General features: G+C 37.3%; 1 protein-coding gene across 2 annotated transcripts in view; it reads right to left on the bottom strand.

Moving 5' to 3' along the window:
• LOC138710705 (cerebellar degeneration-related protein 2-like) overlaps nucleotides 1–17,987 on the bottom strand; it is a 398,695-nt gene that overhangs the window by 333,066 nt on the left and 47,642 nt on the right. Inside the window, exon 1 of one of the 2 annotated variants that reach the window (XM_069841771.1) lies at nucleotides 3,619–3,987. The exons of the other annotated variant lie outside the window; for it this stretch is intronic. Within the exon in view, the coding sequence (XP_069697872.1) occupies nucleotides 3,619–3,694 (76 nt within the window). The 5' untranslated portion in view covers nucleotides 3,695–3,987. Of the gene's footprint in view, nucleotides 1–3,618; nucleotides 3,988–17,987 lie in introns of those variants that run through there. 2 annotated transcript variants of the gene reach the window in all.

Here is a 17,987-nt window from a genome sequence, read left to right as displayed (position 1 = left end):
TAAATCTCCGTTTACAGCAACAAAACACGTCTACACTATTATACATTTAAAGGGCATACACCTACTCGTACATAAAATTTAAAGGAATACAATACATTACATAGGTGATAATTTCCTATAATATGTCCGACGAACCTGGCTCTGTCACTCGAAACGCTTGCTGCAGAAATTGGTTTAAATACAGAGCTACAGTATGTGACTGGTTCGATTGTTCACTTCCGGTCACTTTTAAAACATTGCATTCTCCATTCTTAAGCAAACTATTTTGTTGGCTGTCCGTATTAAGCGAAGTCCGGATTATCGGGTTCGGTTTGACAAGCTCATTTCGATTATATCGCGTCAAAAACTGAAACCTATTTTCAGGATAACAGTGAAGGAGATCATTGAAGGAAAGAGAAAATTTAATTTTAAATTCAATTAATTTATATCCCTAATTATTAGATTTAATTTCTAGCTGACTAAATATAATTATTGATCGTTGACAATCACGCTGTTTCTACAACATTGGCAGCTCATAAAACATTTGTAAAATCAGTTTTCATATTATAAAATAAAAAGTAAAGATTCTACCAAATTATGTCAAATTGTGCCAAAAAATAACTGTTCGTACTAGCGTACAGACCATTTAAAAAAGTACCAAATCCGCAGGCTATGCTTTTGATCTACATGTCTTAAGTCTTAGAATAGACTACAGGGCCTCACGTTCATAACAGCGAAATGTCGAATGTAATGTAATGTTAACCTAAGACATTAAAAAATGACTAATTACCGGAAAGGAATTAATGACTGAATGGAATTAATTAACTAAGAAAGAAAGAAAGAAGGAATATGAAAGAAACAAGAAAAGAAAGAAGTTGAAGGCATCCCCTTTTACAGTCCACTAAACGTATTAGGGGGAGACATGGCAGATCTCCATGCTTTCATGAACTCTGAACTGAAATCAGGTTGTGTGGTCGTCACCATGCTTCGACCGCCTTCTACCCACAGGAAAGGCCCGGTACTCAATTTTGACAGAGGGCTTAGTGACCTCAGGACCGTTCTGAAAGTTTTGGAGACAGGAATAATCCCGCCACTATCCGAGATTGAGTTCGTAGCCAGTCTAAGAACTGGTAACAAAATAGAAAAACAGTTATACAGAGAAGCCAAAAATTCTTAATAAATCACAACAGATCAACTTGCCTAAAATGTAAATATAGAAGACAGTATGAAGTTGTTTAAGAAGTATACAGTCTAAGTCTACTTCATAACGGAAAAGCTTAGCATTATTCCAGTCCCTCAGAGCAAGTGATAACAGGCCTCTAACGTCTTTACATATTTATTATTAAATTAAATTTTAAGCATTCATTCGAAAAATTTCTGTAACCTCAATGATCCAGGTATCTCAGCATTTATAAACTCTTAGAGTCCACAATTCATGGAGGGTCAATGCCGACCAGTAGACTGCTGGTCTCACGTCCACATGCATCAGCAGAAGTGAACGATCATCCAACGAATAAAGGCGTAACGTGTGATCAGCACGAGGATTCCTCTCAGTCATTATATCTATCTTACGAAACCAAATTTCGCTCACTGTAGTTTCTCAAATTCATCACGATTCTGAGTGGGTATCGCTCCCACATACTGGCTGAAATTTTATGAGCTGTCCCAGTATTAGTCCCTTTTTTTTTTGGCAAAACTGTAATCCGACATGACGGCCTCGTCACAGTCTAGTATATACAGTCACGAAGCTCAATAAGTAGTAAATATGCATCCATAGATAGTTGGTAACCACTAGGATCGCTAATATCGCCTCATTATAGACAATGCGAAATAGTACCGGCACAGTCTATTGTTCCTAGCAACCTCACAACTCAAGCTTCGTGACTGTATATACTAGGTTGTGGCCTCGTTTTCTTTTTCTTCTTTCAAACATGGCCACATATAATAGCTTTCAGAAACGAAAATTGCTTAAAAATTTGCGGAACTAACAGTTTCTAGAATCTTATGAAATTTTACAAAGCCCAAATTTTAAAAAGGCTAAAAATGAGTAATTTCTACGAAAATTGTACAAAATAACTCAACTTTTACAAACGTAGCACAATTATAGTTCTATTTATGTATCTGTCTACAAAAGCAAGCATATATGCAAGGAATACCAAAAATCTACACAAATCAAACCTAATCTGTCACTGAACCTCGACATACAAAAACTCGCTTTGAATCTATTATATCTACCCATCTACCAAAAAAGTATACATGCAAGGCATACCAAAAGCCTGAACAAACCAAACCTAACCTGTAACTGATCCTCGACCTTACGGAAACTCGCTTTCAATCTACTGTATCTACCTATCTACCAAAAAAACGTACTTGTAAGGCATAGACCTACCAAAAGCCTGAATATCAAATCTAACCTCTCACTGATCCTCGACCTTACGAAAACTCACTTATTCCACAGTTCCAGAATTTCCACGAAGACATTTGAGGTTAATTTATTTTATTGAGTGGGATATTATTAGTTTTAATTCTGCATCTATTGTCATAACATTTTATTCAGAGCAGAAGTGGTGTAAGTCAAAATTGGGTGATGAGGTTTAAAGTAAAAATTATGTAAAATACAGCGCAAAGTAGCAATTAATATTCAATTTATTTAAACTATTAGTAGTCAATGTATAGCAAGAAGGACATAATTGCTACTTTGCGCTGTAGTTTACAGAATTTTTAGTTTAAATCTCATCACCCAATTTTGACTTACACCACTTCTGATCTGAACGGCTCATTTATCTGATAATACGCCATACTTCAACAAAAAAATCGAAGTCCAATATTCAACACTGGACCCTTTGAAAATCCCAAAACCGTCCATTGACAACCGTAGCACAGACCACGCACTTTGGGTCTTGCCTTCTCTATGATCATTAACCAAAACACTCAATGATATGATCTAACTTCGCGTAAAATAATCAAATCCATCATCTATGCGAACGACAACTATTCCACAATACGAAAAAATATTGCCGCAGTAAATTCACAATGTTAGAAGCATACGGACTTCTGGTACCGGAGAGCCATATTCTAGCAGAAAACGCACAAAAAATAAATAAACACAAAACAAAATCTTTATTGCTTGATCGTCACTTCTTAATAAAAAATTGATGCGCTCAAACCAACATTAACTTCGAAAAAATGATTTTCATATTTTATCAGCGTTGTCACGACGGACAACATAATTACCAAATTGATTTTAGAAGAATGGCTGCAATGTAAACTAAGATAAAAAAAATACCCTATTTGATAATAGAAAAGAATACATTCTGTACGAAGTTTCTATGAGTATAGAATACGCTTACCAACCTAATCTGTTAATGTTATACCATGTAGATATTACAGATACGCAACAGAAGAGAAGCAAGTTACATATTTTTCGTTTAGGGTTCTATACGTCAATTTCAACAACAAATATATGTCAATAACACTTCATCTTTATCATGGAATTTAATATTATAAGTATCTAATATTTCACTAACGATTCTAATTCATTAACTTCTAATAGATATGTCTCAGAATTGGTTTCTGCATTATACAGCAAATTCACATGCATATATAACAAGGTAATTTATTCCGTAGATGTTTAAATACCTGAGGCTGTCCAGCATTCGGGACATTCCTGGCAGAGCATTGACCAATCAAACTGCAGGTCCCGGTATGTTGCCATGGTGATCTTCAACTCCTCACGTCTTCATAACACACTCGAAGACTTCACAAATTCAAATCGAACACATGTTTTTAGTCCTTACACAATTGCACGTGTACAAATATCAGTTCCTACCTTACGTCAAATGTAAACTAAACCTCGACAAAATGTCGTCAATCAACCATTCAAAATGTATGCGTAAAACCCTGTGAAAACAAGGCACACTGTCCACAGCAATATCGTGCACCGCTATACTGCGTGAACGCGGGAAGTCAGGCCGGCCAGCACACACATACACACCTGTAAACCAAAGTTCCAGCCACAACCTGTTTGGCTGAGGCGACCTCTCTCTTCTCTCTTGGTACTACAAGAAGTCGCTCTCCAGCGCTCTGAGACTTTCATCTGTTACCGAATATGTAAAGGGCCTTCGTGACTCCGAAGAACTAACTTAAGAAGCGACCCCCGTGCCTTTCATTACTCAGCTGTTGAGACAAATGAACGTAGCATTTCGCCGCCATGGCAACACACAATAATATAAATAGCAAATATTGTATTCCTATTAAATAAATAAACAGTAATATTTCATATACTAGCATATATTTACTTTATCATTGTCGTTCACGTGGGGGAGTTTTGGAAGTTTAATCCCCCATTTGGAAAGAAATTAAGTAATTCTACAGAAGAATTAAACCAAAGGAGACACTATTTTTTTAATAATTGCGTACTACAAATAGCAGATCTAGAGTACTAAGAGCGTGGTTTTACTTCCCTACACCCAATAGTTTCTATAGAATAACCTACAATTATTCACCTGTCAATCTAGGATTATTGACCTGTTTTACATAGTAATGAATGGATGTTTCTACAGAATAACCTAGAATTATTCACCTATAATTATTCCCCTGTTAACATAGAATTAATTATTGACCTATTTACATAGTAATGAATGGATGTTTCTACAGAATAACCTAGAATTATTCACCTATAATTATTCCCCTATTAACCTAGAATTAATTATTGACCTGTTTTACATAGTAGTGAATGGATGTTTCTACAGAATAACTTAATATTATTCATCCTATAATTAATCCCCTGTTAATCTAGAATTATTGACCTGTTTTACATAGTAATGAATGGATGTTTCTACAGAATAACCTAGAATTATTCACCCTATAATTATTCCCCTGTTAACCTAGCATTATTGACCTGTTTTACATAGTAATGAATGGATGTTTCTACAGAATAACCTAGAATTATTCACCTATAATTATTCCTTTGTTAACCTAGAATTATTGACCCGTTTTACATAGTAATGAATGTGTGTTTCTACAGAATAACCTAGAATTATTCACCTATAATTATTCCCTTGTTAACCTAGAATTATTGATCTGTTTTACATAGTAATGAAGTTACGTGGGAAACGCTTCATCACTATACAGTGAACTGAATTTTGAAAAAAAAAAGTAAATAATTTTTTAAATCGTAATTTTTTTTTTCATATAGCAGAAGGACTGTGTTTTACACATACTAATTTTCATTATTGTATAAGATACAATAATGGACGAAAAAAATGTTGAATATTTCCAAAAATTTTACTGCTGTAAGCTGTACCTAACCCCTTAAGTAGGCTACTTCAATTACAAATTATCTCATCAGCAAGTGCCATTATGGCGTCGATAGATCATTAATTACTATGTACGACAGGTGAATAGTGCTAGAATACTAGGTTATTTTAAGGAAAGTATTGGGTGCTTAGTATTCTGTACTGTTCGTAATACGCAGTTCTTAAAAGAAAAAAATGTGCCTCCTTTCGTATAGTCCTTCTGCTAGTTAGAAAGTGAAATAATTAAATATTTAAATGTGACATAAAATACCGGAGATACGTAGACACATCATTTGAAATCATGAACGATTCCCACCTAATACACAGCAAATACGTCAGAGCTACTTATTCTCACACATACAATGTAAGGAGATAAAGTTTTCCTCTTTCAAACTCCCCCTACTTCACACAGGTAGTCTGGGTGGTATTCGTGAATCCGATGCTGATAGGTGGACGATCCTGTCTCAGCCCTGATCGAGCCAGGTCCCACCATAGACGAGTACCTAATAAAGGGTCCTAGAACACGGAGCCCTAAGCCCTTCCTATAACAGCATCGGAAACCTGTACTATGCCCAAGACTTCAGCCTAGCCTATATTTAACTATTGCAGATGACAGGCGAAATGAGGGGAAGGCAGAAACTGTGCGCGGGATGCTAGAAGAAAACGCGAGTACCCCGAGAAATATCCTCCACAACGTCTGCTTTGTCCACTACAAATACCATCACGAGTCGATCAGTAATCGAACCCGGGTAGGCTGGATATAAGATCGCAGCCATAGACGCGGAGTTAAGACAACACAATACATTAAAGAGGACACAAGCAGTTTCTACAGAAAGGCAATACATCTCCACATTTTTACTGGACATCGAACTAAGGTCCTTGTAGTTGGAATTATGATTACTCATTACATACCTGAATGGCATCATTGTTGGTAAACGATTTTTCAACCTACACTTTTATTCATTACGTTAGCTATGGACTCAATCTTCTATCCCGAGCCACAACGAGAAGTTGGTGGATCTAATCGCACGTAAATCCATCAACTAGACTTACTAGACAATCAGCTTCCCCGAGCGGAAGGAGAACCGTAGCATTGGAATGCTTACAAGCTCGGCCACACGGTCAGGAATGTTCGAAGGTTACTCAGGAAGTTCTTTGCCTCAAGATCTCAAAGCAAACATTCTGATGAGGGCAGATAAAAAAGTTTTTTTTTCTTTCACCATGTTAATAATGTCAAAAGAAGTGCTTATACAAATTTTGGCCACTCGATCACAAATATGAGGGCCGTAAAAAAATAAGTTCGTCAGAGACCCTTAGCAGAAAGAAAACAATTTTATTGGAAAAATGTATTGAGACACAGCAATTTTTTAGCTATTTTTCAACATATTCGGCACCGAAATTGAGATATTTGTCATACGGGATCGACAAAGAGGTGCAAACGGCTGTCAAACGCTGGTTTCGATTCCAGGCGGCTGACTTCTACGACATAAGCATACAAAAATTGATCCCATGGTACGACAAATGTCTCAATTCCAGTGGGAAATCCATTGACAAATAGCGCAACATTGCTATAGGCTATCTGTTTCAATGAATCTTTCCATGCAATTGTACTTTTTCTGTAAACGGCCCCAGGGAAAATCACTTTCTGGACGGTCTCGTAATTGCGGTCGAGTGGCTAAAATTTGTTTAAGCACTTCTTTTGACATTATTAACATGGTGGAAGAAAAAATTTAACTTTTTTATCTGCCCCCATCAGAATGTTTGCTTGTCAGGCGACTATTTCAATGTTTACGAAGTTTAAGACCTTTGTAAAGTAATCATTGAACCAGTACGAGTAGCAAATATGCATGGATTTTATTTTCGTCGAACGTGAGGTCTTTGAGTAGAATTACAAATTATGTTTTATTTAACGACGCTCACAATATTGCCGAAATTAGATCAGCGTCGCCAGTGTGCCGGAATTTTGTCCCACAGGAGTTCTTTAAAGCCTATATGTCAGTAAATCTACTAACATGGGCCTGTCGAATTTAAGCACACTTAAATGTCGTCTACCTGAGTCGGGATCGAACCCGCAACCTCGAGCATTGAAGACCAGCACTTTACCGACTGCGTCACCCAGGCCGACATCTTTCAGTGAATAATGTGACATAATATCATAATGTTTCGTTTAATAAACAAGTTAAAATTGACAGGGGAATTTAGGAAATCCCTGTGATTATATGTAACATCTAGGGTACGTGAAGGTATTAACGCCATGCATGTTATAACGTCATCTAATATTTCATAATTACTGTAGCTACGTGAAAATCTGTGTTGGCAGCCCTAGTCAGAAAAGTATGGTGTTTAGAGGAACCTTTCTTAAACATCTGTAACAAACAATGAAACGGATTTCTGTATTTCTGTGGTAGCGTGTCTGCCTCCCGACTAGCCGGCCCGGGTTCGATTCCCGGCGGGGTCAGAAATTTTCATGTAAAATTTCTACCTTGGAACTAGGAGATATGCACAACTTCTAATCACTAAATATTGCACCAATATGTCTGGGTTAAATCCCAATCGCGTTGTTAATCACGAAATTATAGTGTCAGAACGGATCATCCTGCAAATGATACATCGCTATTTCTGTCCTGATACCCCAGTGTCGGTCTGATTTTAGAGACGTATTCACGCCAAATCTTAAAAGAAAAATGCATAATATGAGTTATATAAAACTTGACGAATTTTCATAACACATCTAAAACTGTATCTACCAACTGCCGATTTCTGAGTATCCTATGGACTTAGCTAAATGAAAGAGTGTTCTTCGTCGCCTTTTAATCCTAATGGAAACGATCTACTACTGGCAGTAGTGATAGCAGTAGTATTTAGTAGTAGTAATAGAGTTACTTTTTAACAACGCTTTCAACTGTATAGATTTTTTCGCTGCCTAAATTCAACATGGAAGAGATTATAGTCGAAAAATTTTTCCTAGATCTCCCTATCAGGTGTATTACTTTCAATGAATTTTACCCAACCATTTGTCAGCATTCGAATTTATTACAAAAGCAGTCCCTCGATGTGGAAACAAAAATCTTCTAATAGAGATTTCCTACTTGTTCTTACGTACAGACCGGTTATTTAGTCCTGACAGCTCGACGACGCGAAAGAGGGGAAGTAATAGGAGTAGTGGGGAGAGCTCCGGAGTAGAGATAAGAGCGAGCGGTCGGTAAAGGAATGCAGTACAGCTTAATTGTACTAGAAACATGCCGCTCTACCGCACGCATGACATCCCATCGCTCCGAAGACAAGCGAGTGACTAACCCAAACACCCCTTGGCGTAACTAAATGGACTTGCCTGACCAAGGCGCACATTGCCGGCGACTGTCAGGACTAAATAATCATACTGTATATAGTCGCCAGAAGAAGGAAAAAAAAAACGAGATGCGGCTGTATCGGGACACGGCTGTGGGTTTTACTTGAATACGTCTACCTTAGCGGGTGATAGTTCCTTTGGTATGTGGGAAATGAAAATAAATGAAAATAACAAAATGGATATAGTGAGAATCACGTAAGAAGAGGTCCTAAACATCAAATATTGCTGTCTTGTCGGTGTTGCCAACTGTTACCAGATATCACACGATCCTACGTACTGAATGACTTATTTACTTACCGTACTTTGCTTTTATGTTGGAAGGTTATCCTAAATAATTCAATAAATTTGCAACATATTTTCGTAGGAAAACTATACCAAAAAGAGATCAACATATTATGTATTTTGTCTGGCAATATGAAATTCATTGGTTTGACTAAACAATTGATTCATGAGACCTAACCTAAAAATGCATTTTGTTTGACAACATGAAATTATTAGTACTAACTCCAAAGACTTACCAGACTATAGTCTTGAATTATAATCACAACACAACACGTAAAATAACTATTATGTATTAATATTACTAATACTGATATTAATTCATTATTAGTATGTTCAAATCACTAGCTTCCAGAAATCTAGTACAATTTTAATTTCATGGATCTCCAGTATCGACAACATTTGTCTCAGCTGCCAACATACCAGGTACAAAATCACTACCATTTGTCAGTATCGAAATTCGAAACGAAGTTGGCAAAAGAAAATTCAACCTGCAAACTAGAAAATCACCACAATCCTCTAGCATATGTAGTAATGGGGTAAAAATGGTTAGGTTTCACTCTTAGGGTATGAAGTAAGCTGATTCGGACTATCCTTGGCTATTATTTAGCACAGTAATCGTCAGCACTCGCTGAAATGTGCAAAGAGTAAGCGGTGTCGTCCCGTGTGCACCGTCGTGCAGCAGAAAGAGATAGAGAGAGTACCCGCTAGCAGGTACGAGTGCACCATGGTACACTGCGTTTTCCGCGGGTAAGATACGCTAGCCCCAGGGTGGTCTGTGCTGACGACCCTTGATTTAGCATAGCAAATATGCTTCCTAGCCAGTTAGACGGCTTTCCCGATGCTATTTTTTATTGGGTTATTTTACGACGCTGTATCAACATCTCAGTGTTATTTAGCGTCTGAATGAAATGAAGGTGATAATGCCGGTGAAATGAGTCCGGGGTCCAGCACCGAAAGTTACCCAGCATTTGCTCATTTTGGATTGAGGGAAAACCCCGGAAAAACCTCAACCAGGTAACTTTTTCCGACCGGGATTCGAACCCGAGCCACCTGGTTTCGCTGCCAGACGCGCTGACCGTTACTCCACAAGTGTGGACTCCGATGATATGCGTTGACTATATTTCCTCTGGGCTTTTCGGTATGGGCCGACAACTGAAATTTTAAATTCACTTATTGCTTCCTATTTTTTATTTGTCACCAAAAAATATTTTACAGAGTTCACTTTTCATGGTTTATTCGACAGATTTAGACGAATTCTTTCGTTAGGCACAAAAAAATCAGCGCACTGTCACGTAGGAGTCACTCAAATATACTGGCCTGAAATTTTCACCCATGCCCAAAATGGCAGCCAACCTCCGCTGCCCCCCACTCGTGCTATGCGCATGTGCGGCACCAAGTCAAGGTCATGCTCGCATCGTAGTTGTATATCCGATCGAACGAGACCACATTTTATTTCAATCGTGTTATTAGTCACGAAGATATAGTGTCGGAATAGATCACCTGCAAACGTTACATCGTCGTTTCCGTTCTGATACTCCAAGTGTTGGTCTGATTTTAAACACGTGTTCATATCAGAAAAATGTAGTCGGATGGAGCAGTATCTGGACTTCATGCAGGGTGAGGCAGCCTTGCAATTCTGTTACATTTCTTGATCAATATTGCATGGTGTGCTAGAGTATTGTCCTTTTGAAAATATCCTATTTTATCTTTAAAAAACAACAAAAGCTTTGAAAGAAGGAAAAATAGATGTTCTTGTTACAGCCCCAGTTTCTGTTGAACATACCTGGCTGGCGGAGCTTCAGAACTTCGTGTACTCGATCTACCTGCTCCGACTATCCGCAGTTTCGCATCAACACCGTTCTAGACAGGTTCAAAATGCACAATTATTTAACAGTCTGTAAACAAGGCGAGTAGATTAGGTCTAAAGTAGTTATGGGATGAAATCGGGGTATGAATTTATATGTAATTTGTAAAGTCGTAAAAGAAAGGTACCATAGAGAAGGATATCTGCCCCCTTTACGACATGGGAGAAAACGCGTTCCATATATTATTAGAATGTCAAGAAACAGACAATACAAGGATAAAGTGGTTAGAAAAAAAATAAGTATTAATAGATATGTAGTCTATAATTAAATATGTAATACAACTAATATAAGCGAGTTAAAAAAATTAGGCAAATATCTAATGATAGTGAAGTTGAAATGGGAAGAGAAAGTTAAAACTAATGGTGTATTAAATTGATCTAGTAGCGTGTGTGTGTGTTTTTTCTTTGTTTCTGCTTAAAGAATAAGGAATGTGGTATATGGGTATCTTTCAGGAGAGAGGTCGTGTTTACATAATAGTTAATTCAATATGTTATGTTTTGAAAAAAAAAAGTATATTGGATTAGTTTTAGGGTAATGTAAGACTAGCCGTAGGTGAATAAAATTGTAAAGTAAGACAGACCTGTGATAATATAGAATTGTAACAGGTCTGTCTTACAGAAATATGATGGATGAATAAATATCATATCATATCATATCATATCATATATCATATCATATCATATCATATCATACCATACCATATCATATCATATCATATCATATATCATATCATATCATATCATATCATATCATATCATATCATATCATATCATATCATATCATATCATATATCATATCATATCATATCATATCATACCATACCATACCATACCATATCATATATCATATCATATCATATCATATATCATATCATATCATATCATATCATATCATATCATATCATATCATATCAAACTGTCTGTAACGGTTCGTACAATCTTTTGACCTTTGAAAAAGTTTGCAGTCCTTAAAATTGATGTTTGTTTGCTAAATTGTAAACTAATATTTCTTTGTTCTCATTGTCAGACACCAACATTTTAAGAACTTTGATAATATCTGCAGTGCTTGGGAAAAGTGACACAACTCAGTTTTCACAAACCTTTTTTGATAATTTATTTGGCAACTTACGGCACATCTGCTCGCTTGGGAAAAAATACATAAGTATTCCTCCCATTACAATAATTCATACAGAAAAAAATCAAATCTCGTAAACCAGTGTAAGTTGTCAATAAATTATCAAAAAAGGTTTGTGGAAACTGACTTATGTCACTTTTCCCGAGCACTGCAGATATGTTTTTAATCTAAATTACGATTTCTGCAGACTCAAGATGCGAAACACTTATAATAGATCTGTCAGCTAAGTGTCAAAACAATGCATGCTCCAGATCTTGTGCAAGATGCGAAACACTTATAATAGATCTGTCAGCTAAGTGTCAAAACAATGCATACTCCAGATCTTGTGCAAGATGCGAAACACTTATAATAGATCTGTCAGCTAAGTGTCAAAACAATGCATACTCCAGATCTCGTGCGAGATGCGAAACACTTATAATAGATCTGTCAACTAAGTATAAAAAATCCAGTTCTTAAAGTAGATAATAATACCTGATGATGATAGTGATGATTAAATTTTATTTGCTTATTTATCCACGCTATATCAACTGTGAGATCAACTGGCGCCGATGAAACTGAAGATAACAATTGTTTTGTGAGATGAGTCGAAAACTCGCCAAGGAGCTGACCTTCGCCTCACATTTGGGATTCGAACCCACGCCCGAGTCAGACTTGTCTCTCGCTCATAATCCGAGCTGACGCCATTGACCGATAATGATGAAAAAAAGTATGTTTATTAAACACAAGTTTATACAACTTTCCAGCGAAACTTCACAGAGTAATGTGTGATTGTAGGGTTTTCTATCTATTAGTCGTTGAGAAGAGAAGCGCGGACAGGGACTACCCTCGCACATAGACCATTTGGGTGCACCCATTGCATCACCCGGAATGGAATTATGTCCATGCCCTAAGTTCCCCCGCGCTACAGATTCCCCTGAGGGCAGCCTCAGACAGCCTAGAGAATCCCTTTACCTTTCCACGTAGTCATCACCGAGGTCCCCCAATCCCGTTCCCACGAGGTACCATGAGCCCAGGGGAGAGTCGACCACCAGCAACTAATGACCACACACTACGAGGGCCAAGTTCGGTAGTGGCCCGCAGCCGATTCTACATCGGAGCAAGCCCGAATTATGGGAAAGAAAGGAGATGATGATGATGATGATGATGATGACGACGATGATGATGATGATGAAAGAAGGGAAGTGTAATTATGATGGCGAAACAAGTTCGAGATCCAACACCAAAAGTTACCCAGCAATTCTACTTCAATTAGTTGATGGGAAAACCTCGTAAAAACCTCGTAAAAACCTCAACCAGGTAACTTATCCCAACCAGAATTTGAACCCGAATCCGCTCGTTTCACGGCCAGACATGCTAGCCGTCACTCCACAGCGGTGGAGTGTTGGTATAATGATGATGATTACGGTAATGAGAAAGATGGGAACTCCGAGAAAAATCCCTCAGCATCATCTTAGTCCACTACAAATCATATCCTGGCCCAGACGGGAACTAAACTTGGGTCGCAAATGTGTACGGCAGAAAGATTCGGCCACGGGCGGGTAATAATGTTGAAATTCGTTTGTTTCTCTGTCACATGAGCATAGAGGTCAGGTCTAAATTTGATTGGAAAGTGGTCCTTATCTGCCAATTTGTTTTCTCTGCCACATTGTTTTCCTGAGTAGTTTAACATGTCTCCTAATATTCTCACTGGTTTCACTTCTTGTCACGAGCGAGAAATTTGTATCCGTTCTTCGCTTTGGTTAGTAAAACGACAAAAACAAAAGTACTAATTCGACAGCTGCAGGCGACGGACGGGGTTTTGTGTACCGGTGAGGAAGCAGAGTAATTAACTAAGACGTTTTAACACTGCAGTCAGCTCTCGACTCCCATAGACTACAATGCGGCCATTAGGATAATTTGCGTAGCTACGTGCCTTGTAAGAAGGACGTGAACATGGCTACAATGTGACAGCAGAGATAACATCACAGATCTTATTTCAGTATCGTGTCTTAATTACAGTATCTTCATTCATTTAGCTACGAGCCCACTCACTCACATGCTCATCCCGCCAATTTTTCAAATACTTTCTTACCTACCTTCCTGCCTACTACCTAATGTACCTAGGCCTACCTAACTAATCTGCCTATATAATCTAATCAATCTAATCTAATCTGTATAATCTATCCAATTTAGTCTAATCTATATAAAATATATAGTCTAGTAATGTAACCTATATAATATATCTAAACTAATATAATCTAATAATTCTTCTATCTAATCTAATGTCATCTAATCTATATAGACTATCTAATCTAATGTAATCTATTCTCTCTATCTAATGTAATAAGTGTAACCATATAATCTACAAGTAATCTACATAATATATTATCTAATTTACCTATCTATAGCCTATCTGTATGACCCGAGAGGGCTAGCGGCATGGTAGAGAGCTGGCCTTGCATTTGGGGTTCGATCCCAGGGGCCGGCAATCCTAACTGAGGTTTTTCATGGTTTCCTCAGTTATTTCCAGGCAGATGTCGGGACTCTACCTCTTGAAAGATGCCGGGATTGTACCTCTTGAAAGTCCGGCCATGGACGGCGATCCTTCCCTTAATCCTTTCATATGCGTGAGTGAATGATGTGTAATGTCTTAAATATTTGTGTTGTATCGGAGGTAGCCGTGGCATTGAGTTGATTCCTCATCCGGGGAGGCCCTCCATATCCTTGTGTGATCAAAAAAGGATGTATGTGATCCAATAGCTTAATTTCTCTCCAGACAGGTCGCGGCCCTGTAAGGTCCGTGTGGCTTGGGTCGTGTAAATGAACCTAAAAGGGAGAGGTCAAACTAAGGTAAAGAAAGAAAGAAAGAAAGAAAGAAAGAAAGAAAGAAAGAAAGAAAGAAAGAAAGAATGAAAGAAAGAAAGAAAGAAAGAAAGAAAGAAAAAAAGAAAGAAAGAAAGAAAGAAAGAAAGAATATTTGTATGATCCATGTAATGTAATGTATAATCTACATAACCTATTTTATATAATCTAATCTATAAAATCTATCTAATATATTCTAATCTAAATTATCTAATTAATATATTATTTATAATCTATTCTAATTCTATCCATCCACTCACCTACCCATCCATCCACGCGTCATTCCACCCATCCACCTACGATGTTTGACACGCTGAAAACTCGAAGGACAGTTTCTTGATGTCCTACCAGCAACACGTTTTGTCGCCTGATATTCTGTTTGCTCCACTTGTCACTTGGAATGTCAACCTATTAGCAGCTGGAATTAAGACTTCTGCATAGGTCATCGGCACTTTAGTCAAGAGGGCTATAATAGGAGAGAGGGGTTCAATCCAATCTTTTTACTGTTAATCGCTTTTAACTCTAAGCAGCCTCCACTGAGGACGCTATCATCGTTTCTTACCAATATTCTGCCACTGAATTTAGACTCTTGGAAATGGAGAATTAACTTGCGTGCTCTTGGTTTAAGTTGTTAGTCCTGGAAATACATTTTAAGGAAGACATTTTGAATTTTTTTAATTTCAGTTACAGAATTCTTCTCTATGTCTGTTACATTGCAATGTCGCCGATTTTTGAAGGCGTTAAATAATATTTACTTTATGAGAAATACTCAGACGTGAACGTGTTTATGTCATGGTGCCTTACCGGTATGCGGAGGCTTGGATTCTAGTCACAACAACGTCTATATTGTACTGTTTTGCTGATATCTTTAGACTCAAACGCATTCTACTAAATCGGCGGAGGAGTGTAAAATTAATGATCTGAGCCCGAATTTGTATGTTCTACATGTTAATATTGTTGGTCTATATAGCTTATAAACATAAAAGCCATCCATCTACTCCCTTTACATGCCATTCTTGTCGTTCAGCATTTCCCTTTGATACCGGTAAGTCTTTACAAATCATCACGCGATTTTCAAGATGCATTGTCTAATCCAGCCCTGACCATAAAAGGGAAGGAGAAAGGAAAGAAGATACCCGCATGTCCTTTCCGCTTCACCGCTTTAAAAGCAATTGGGCTATTTACGCCCAGACCGGGTCTAATTCTTATGAATAAGTTCTATAGTGTTACATTTCGGAGTATTGTGAACCAAACTCAAAAACCCTTTTAACCGACAAGACATCCATTCAGCTACACTCGGTATCATTCTTAACTTTTAGTAGGTCTACATGTAAATCCGGACTCTATTAATAATAAATGATGATAGTGATGTTGTTGATATTGCTGCTCATGTTAATAATCATTACCTTGACAAAATATCTTCTTACCCTCGAGGCTCTACATCATACTTGATATTTTGGCCTTTCATTGGACAAACACTACACACTTTCACATGGTAAGCCTCTCTGACAATATGGTCAGCATGATACAGGGTCACTTCGGAGATATCACATTACAATTGCAACACAAGGAATAAACACCGAGGAATGGAGATAAATCCTGCTCATGCTGGGAATCGAGCCACGAACCACTTGATTGATAAACGCTAACTCTATCCACTAAGCCATAGCAGCGGACAGTAAAATAGTAAAGGAAGGAATAATGTATCTTGTGTTATGTAGTTACTTTTACGAAATCTGAATTTCAACTCTGAGATGTGCTTCATTACGACTGTATCTGCGCCAAATTTTGTGAAAATTCATTGATGCTCATAAAAAAAATACTTAGCAGAAGACTATAGACACACGTAAACACAAAAGTACGCTCATCTGTTTCCCTTTATAAATAAATAAAGTCTTAACAGAAAGATATGCTTCTCCGACTGTGTGTGTACTGTTGTTACATTCCACGCGTTGTATCTCACGACGGAATTGTATTACATGTATAGATCAAGGTGAACGAGGTTCTGAATGAAACGTGGCTTGTAAGTTTTCGCAAGTAGCCCCATTTACAAGCTATCTTATGTCCATATGGAGTAGTGTGCTGAATATATTTGCTGACACCAATGAGAAGAAATATCTGTTCCAATGAACATATAACTAGTGAGAACACTTGAAATTGGTTTAAATGCCTGAAGTCAGGCAGAAACGACGAGGAATTTAAGATAAAAATGATAGTGAGTGAATAGAAGATAGAGGAGACGAGGAGTAAGAGTAAAGAGATGCAGAAATAGCAGTAGGAAATGAATCTGAGGCGAAAAGAAATAAGACCAAAATAATTTAAAAGAACAGGAGGGGAAGAAGAAAGCACAAAAGGGGTAATATAAGAAAAAAAATATATAAGAAAGAATAATATGGAGAGCGAGAGTAAAATGACCACATGAAGAGGAAAACACTGAGTAAGAAGATGAAGTGGAGAAAAGATAGAAAAAAGAAAAGAATGATCAATGATCTGGAAGAAGTGAAGACAAGGAAATGACAAAAGTGCAAAGTGAAGAAAAAGTCGTGGAGATGGAAGAAGAAATATCAGAAGTTATTAAGATATAGGTTATAGATCATATACGGAGACTAAGAGGAAAGCAGAAAATAGGAAAGATTTGAAAATGTTGTGTTTGCAGTAAAAGACCTGTCCTTGGGCAGAACACTATGAATAAACGAATCCAAAGATTTGGCATGGGTTATCTGACATTTACCTTGGCCTAGTCACAATCTCAAAGCGGAATTAATACAGAATTACAGTTACAATTCATCATTATTGTTTCTTGTTATTACATGAAAATCTATATCCACACTTTAATAGAACGCTAAATAAAGAGTTACAATTTACAATTCATCATTATTGCTATTGTATAGTATACCCTACATTTATATCTTGAAAAGAATAACAATAAGTACAATTAAAATTCCTTACCTCTTCGTCTCCGAACAGCCTGTACTTTTTTTAAGTTAACTTCAAGCAAAAAATTATTGGCATTGCCATCTATGAACGTGCTTCACGATTCATAATAATAGGTCCAACTACGTCTATTCTTACCTCCTGCCGAACTCTCCTGCTATGCGTGAATTTTTTGCTGTTAACTTCAGGTTATACTTCCTGGTCTATAATGACATAACGCACCTGTAATAAATACCCAGTTCCATGAATAGATGTCGTAACAATAGTAGGTTAAGAGAGCCATAAACATTCGACGCTGTATGTGTG

Source organism: Periplaneta americana, chromosome 12, assembly GCF_040183065.1.
Source record: "Periplaneta americana isolate PAMFEO1 chromosome 12, P.americana_PAMFEO1_priV1, whole genome shotgun sequence".
Classification (NCBI taxonomy): Eukaryota; Metazoa; Arthropoda; class Insecta; order Blattodea; family Blattidae; genus Periplaneta; species Periplaneta americana.
Note: the sequence above shows the minus strand (reverse complement) of the source record. Positions and strands in the feature narration are given on the sequence as shown.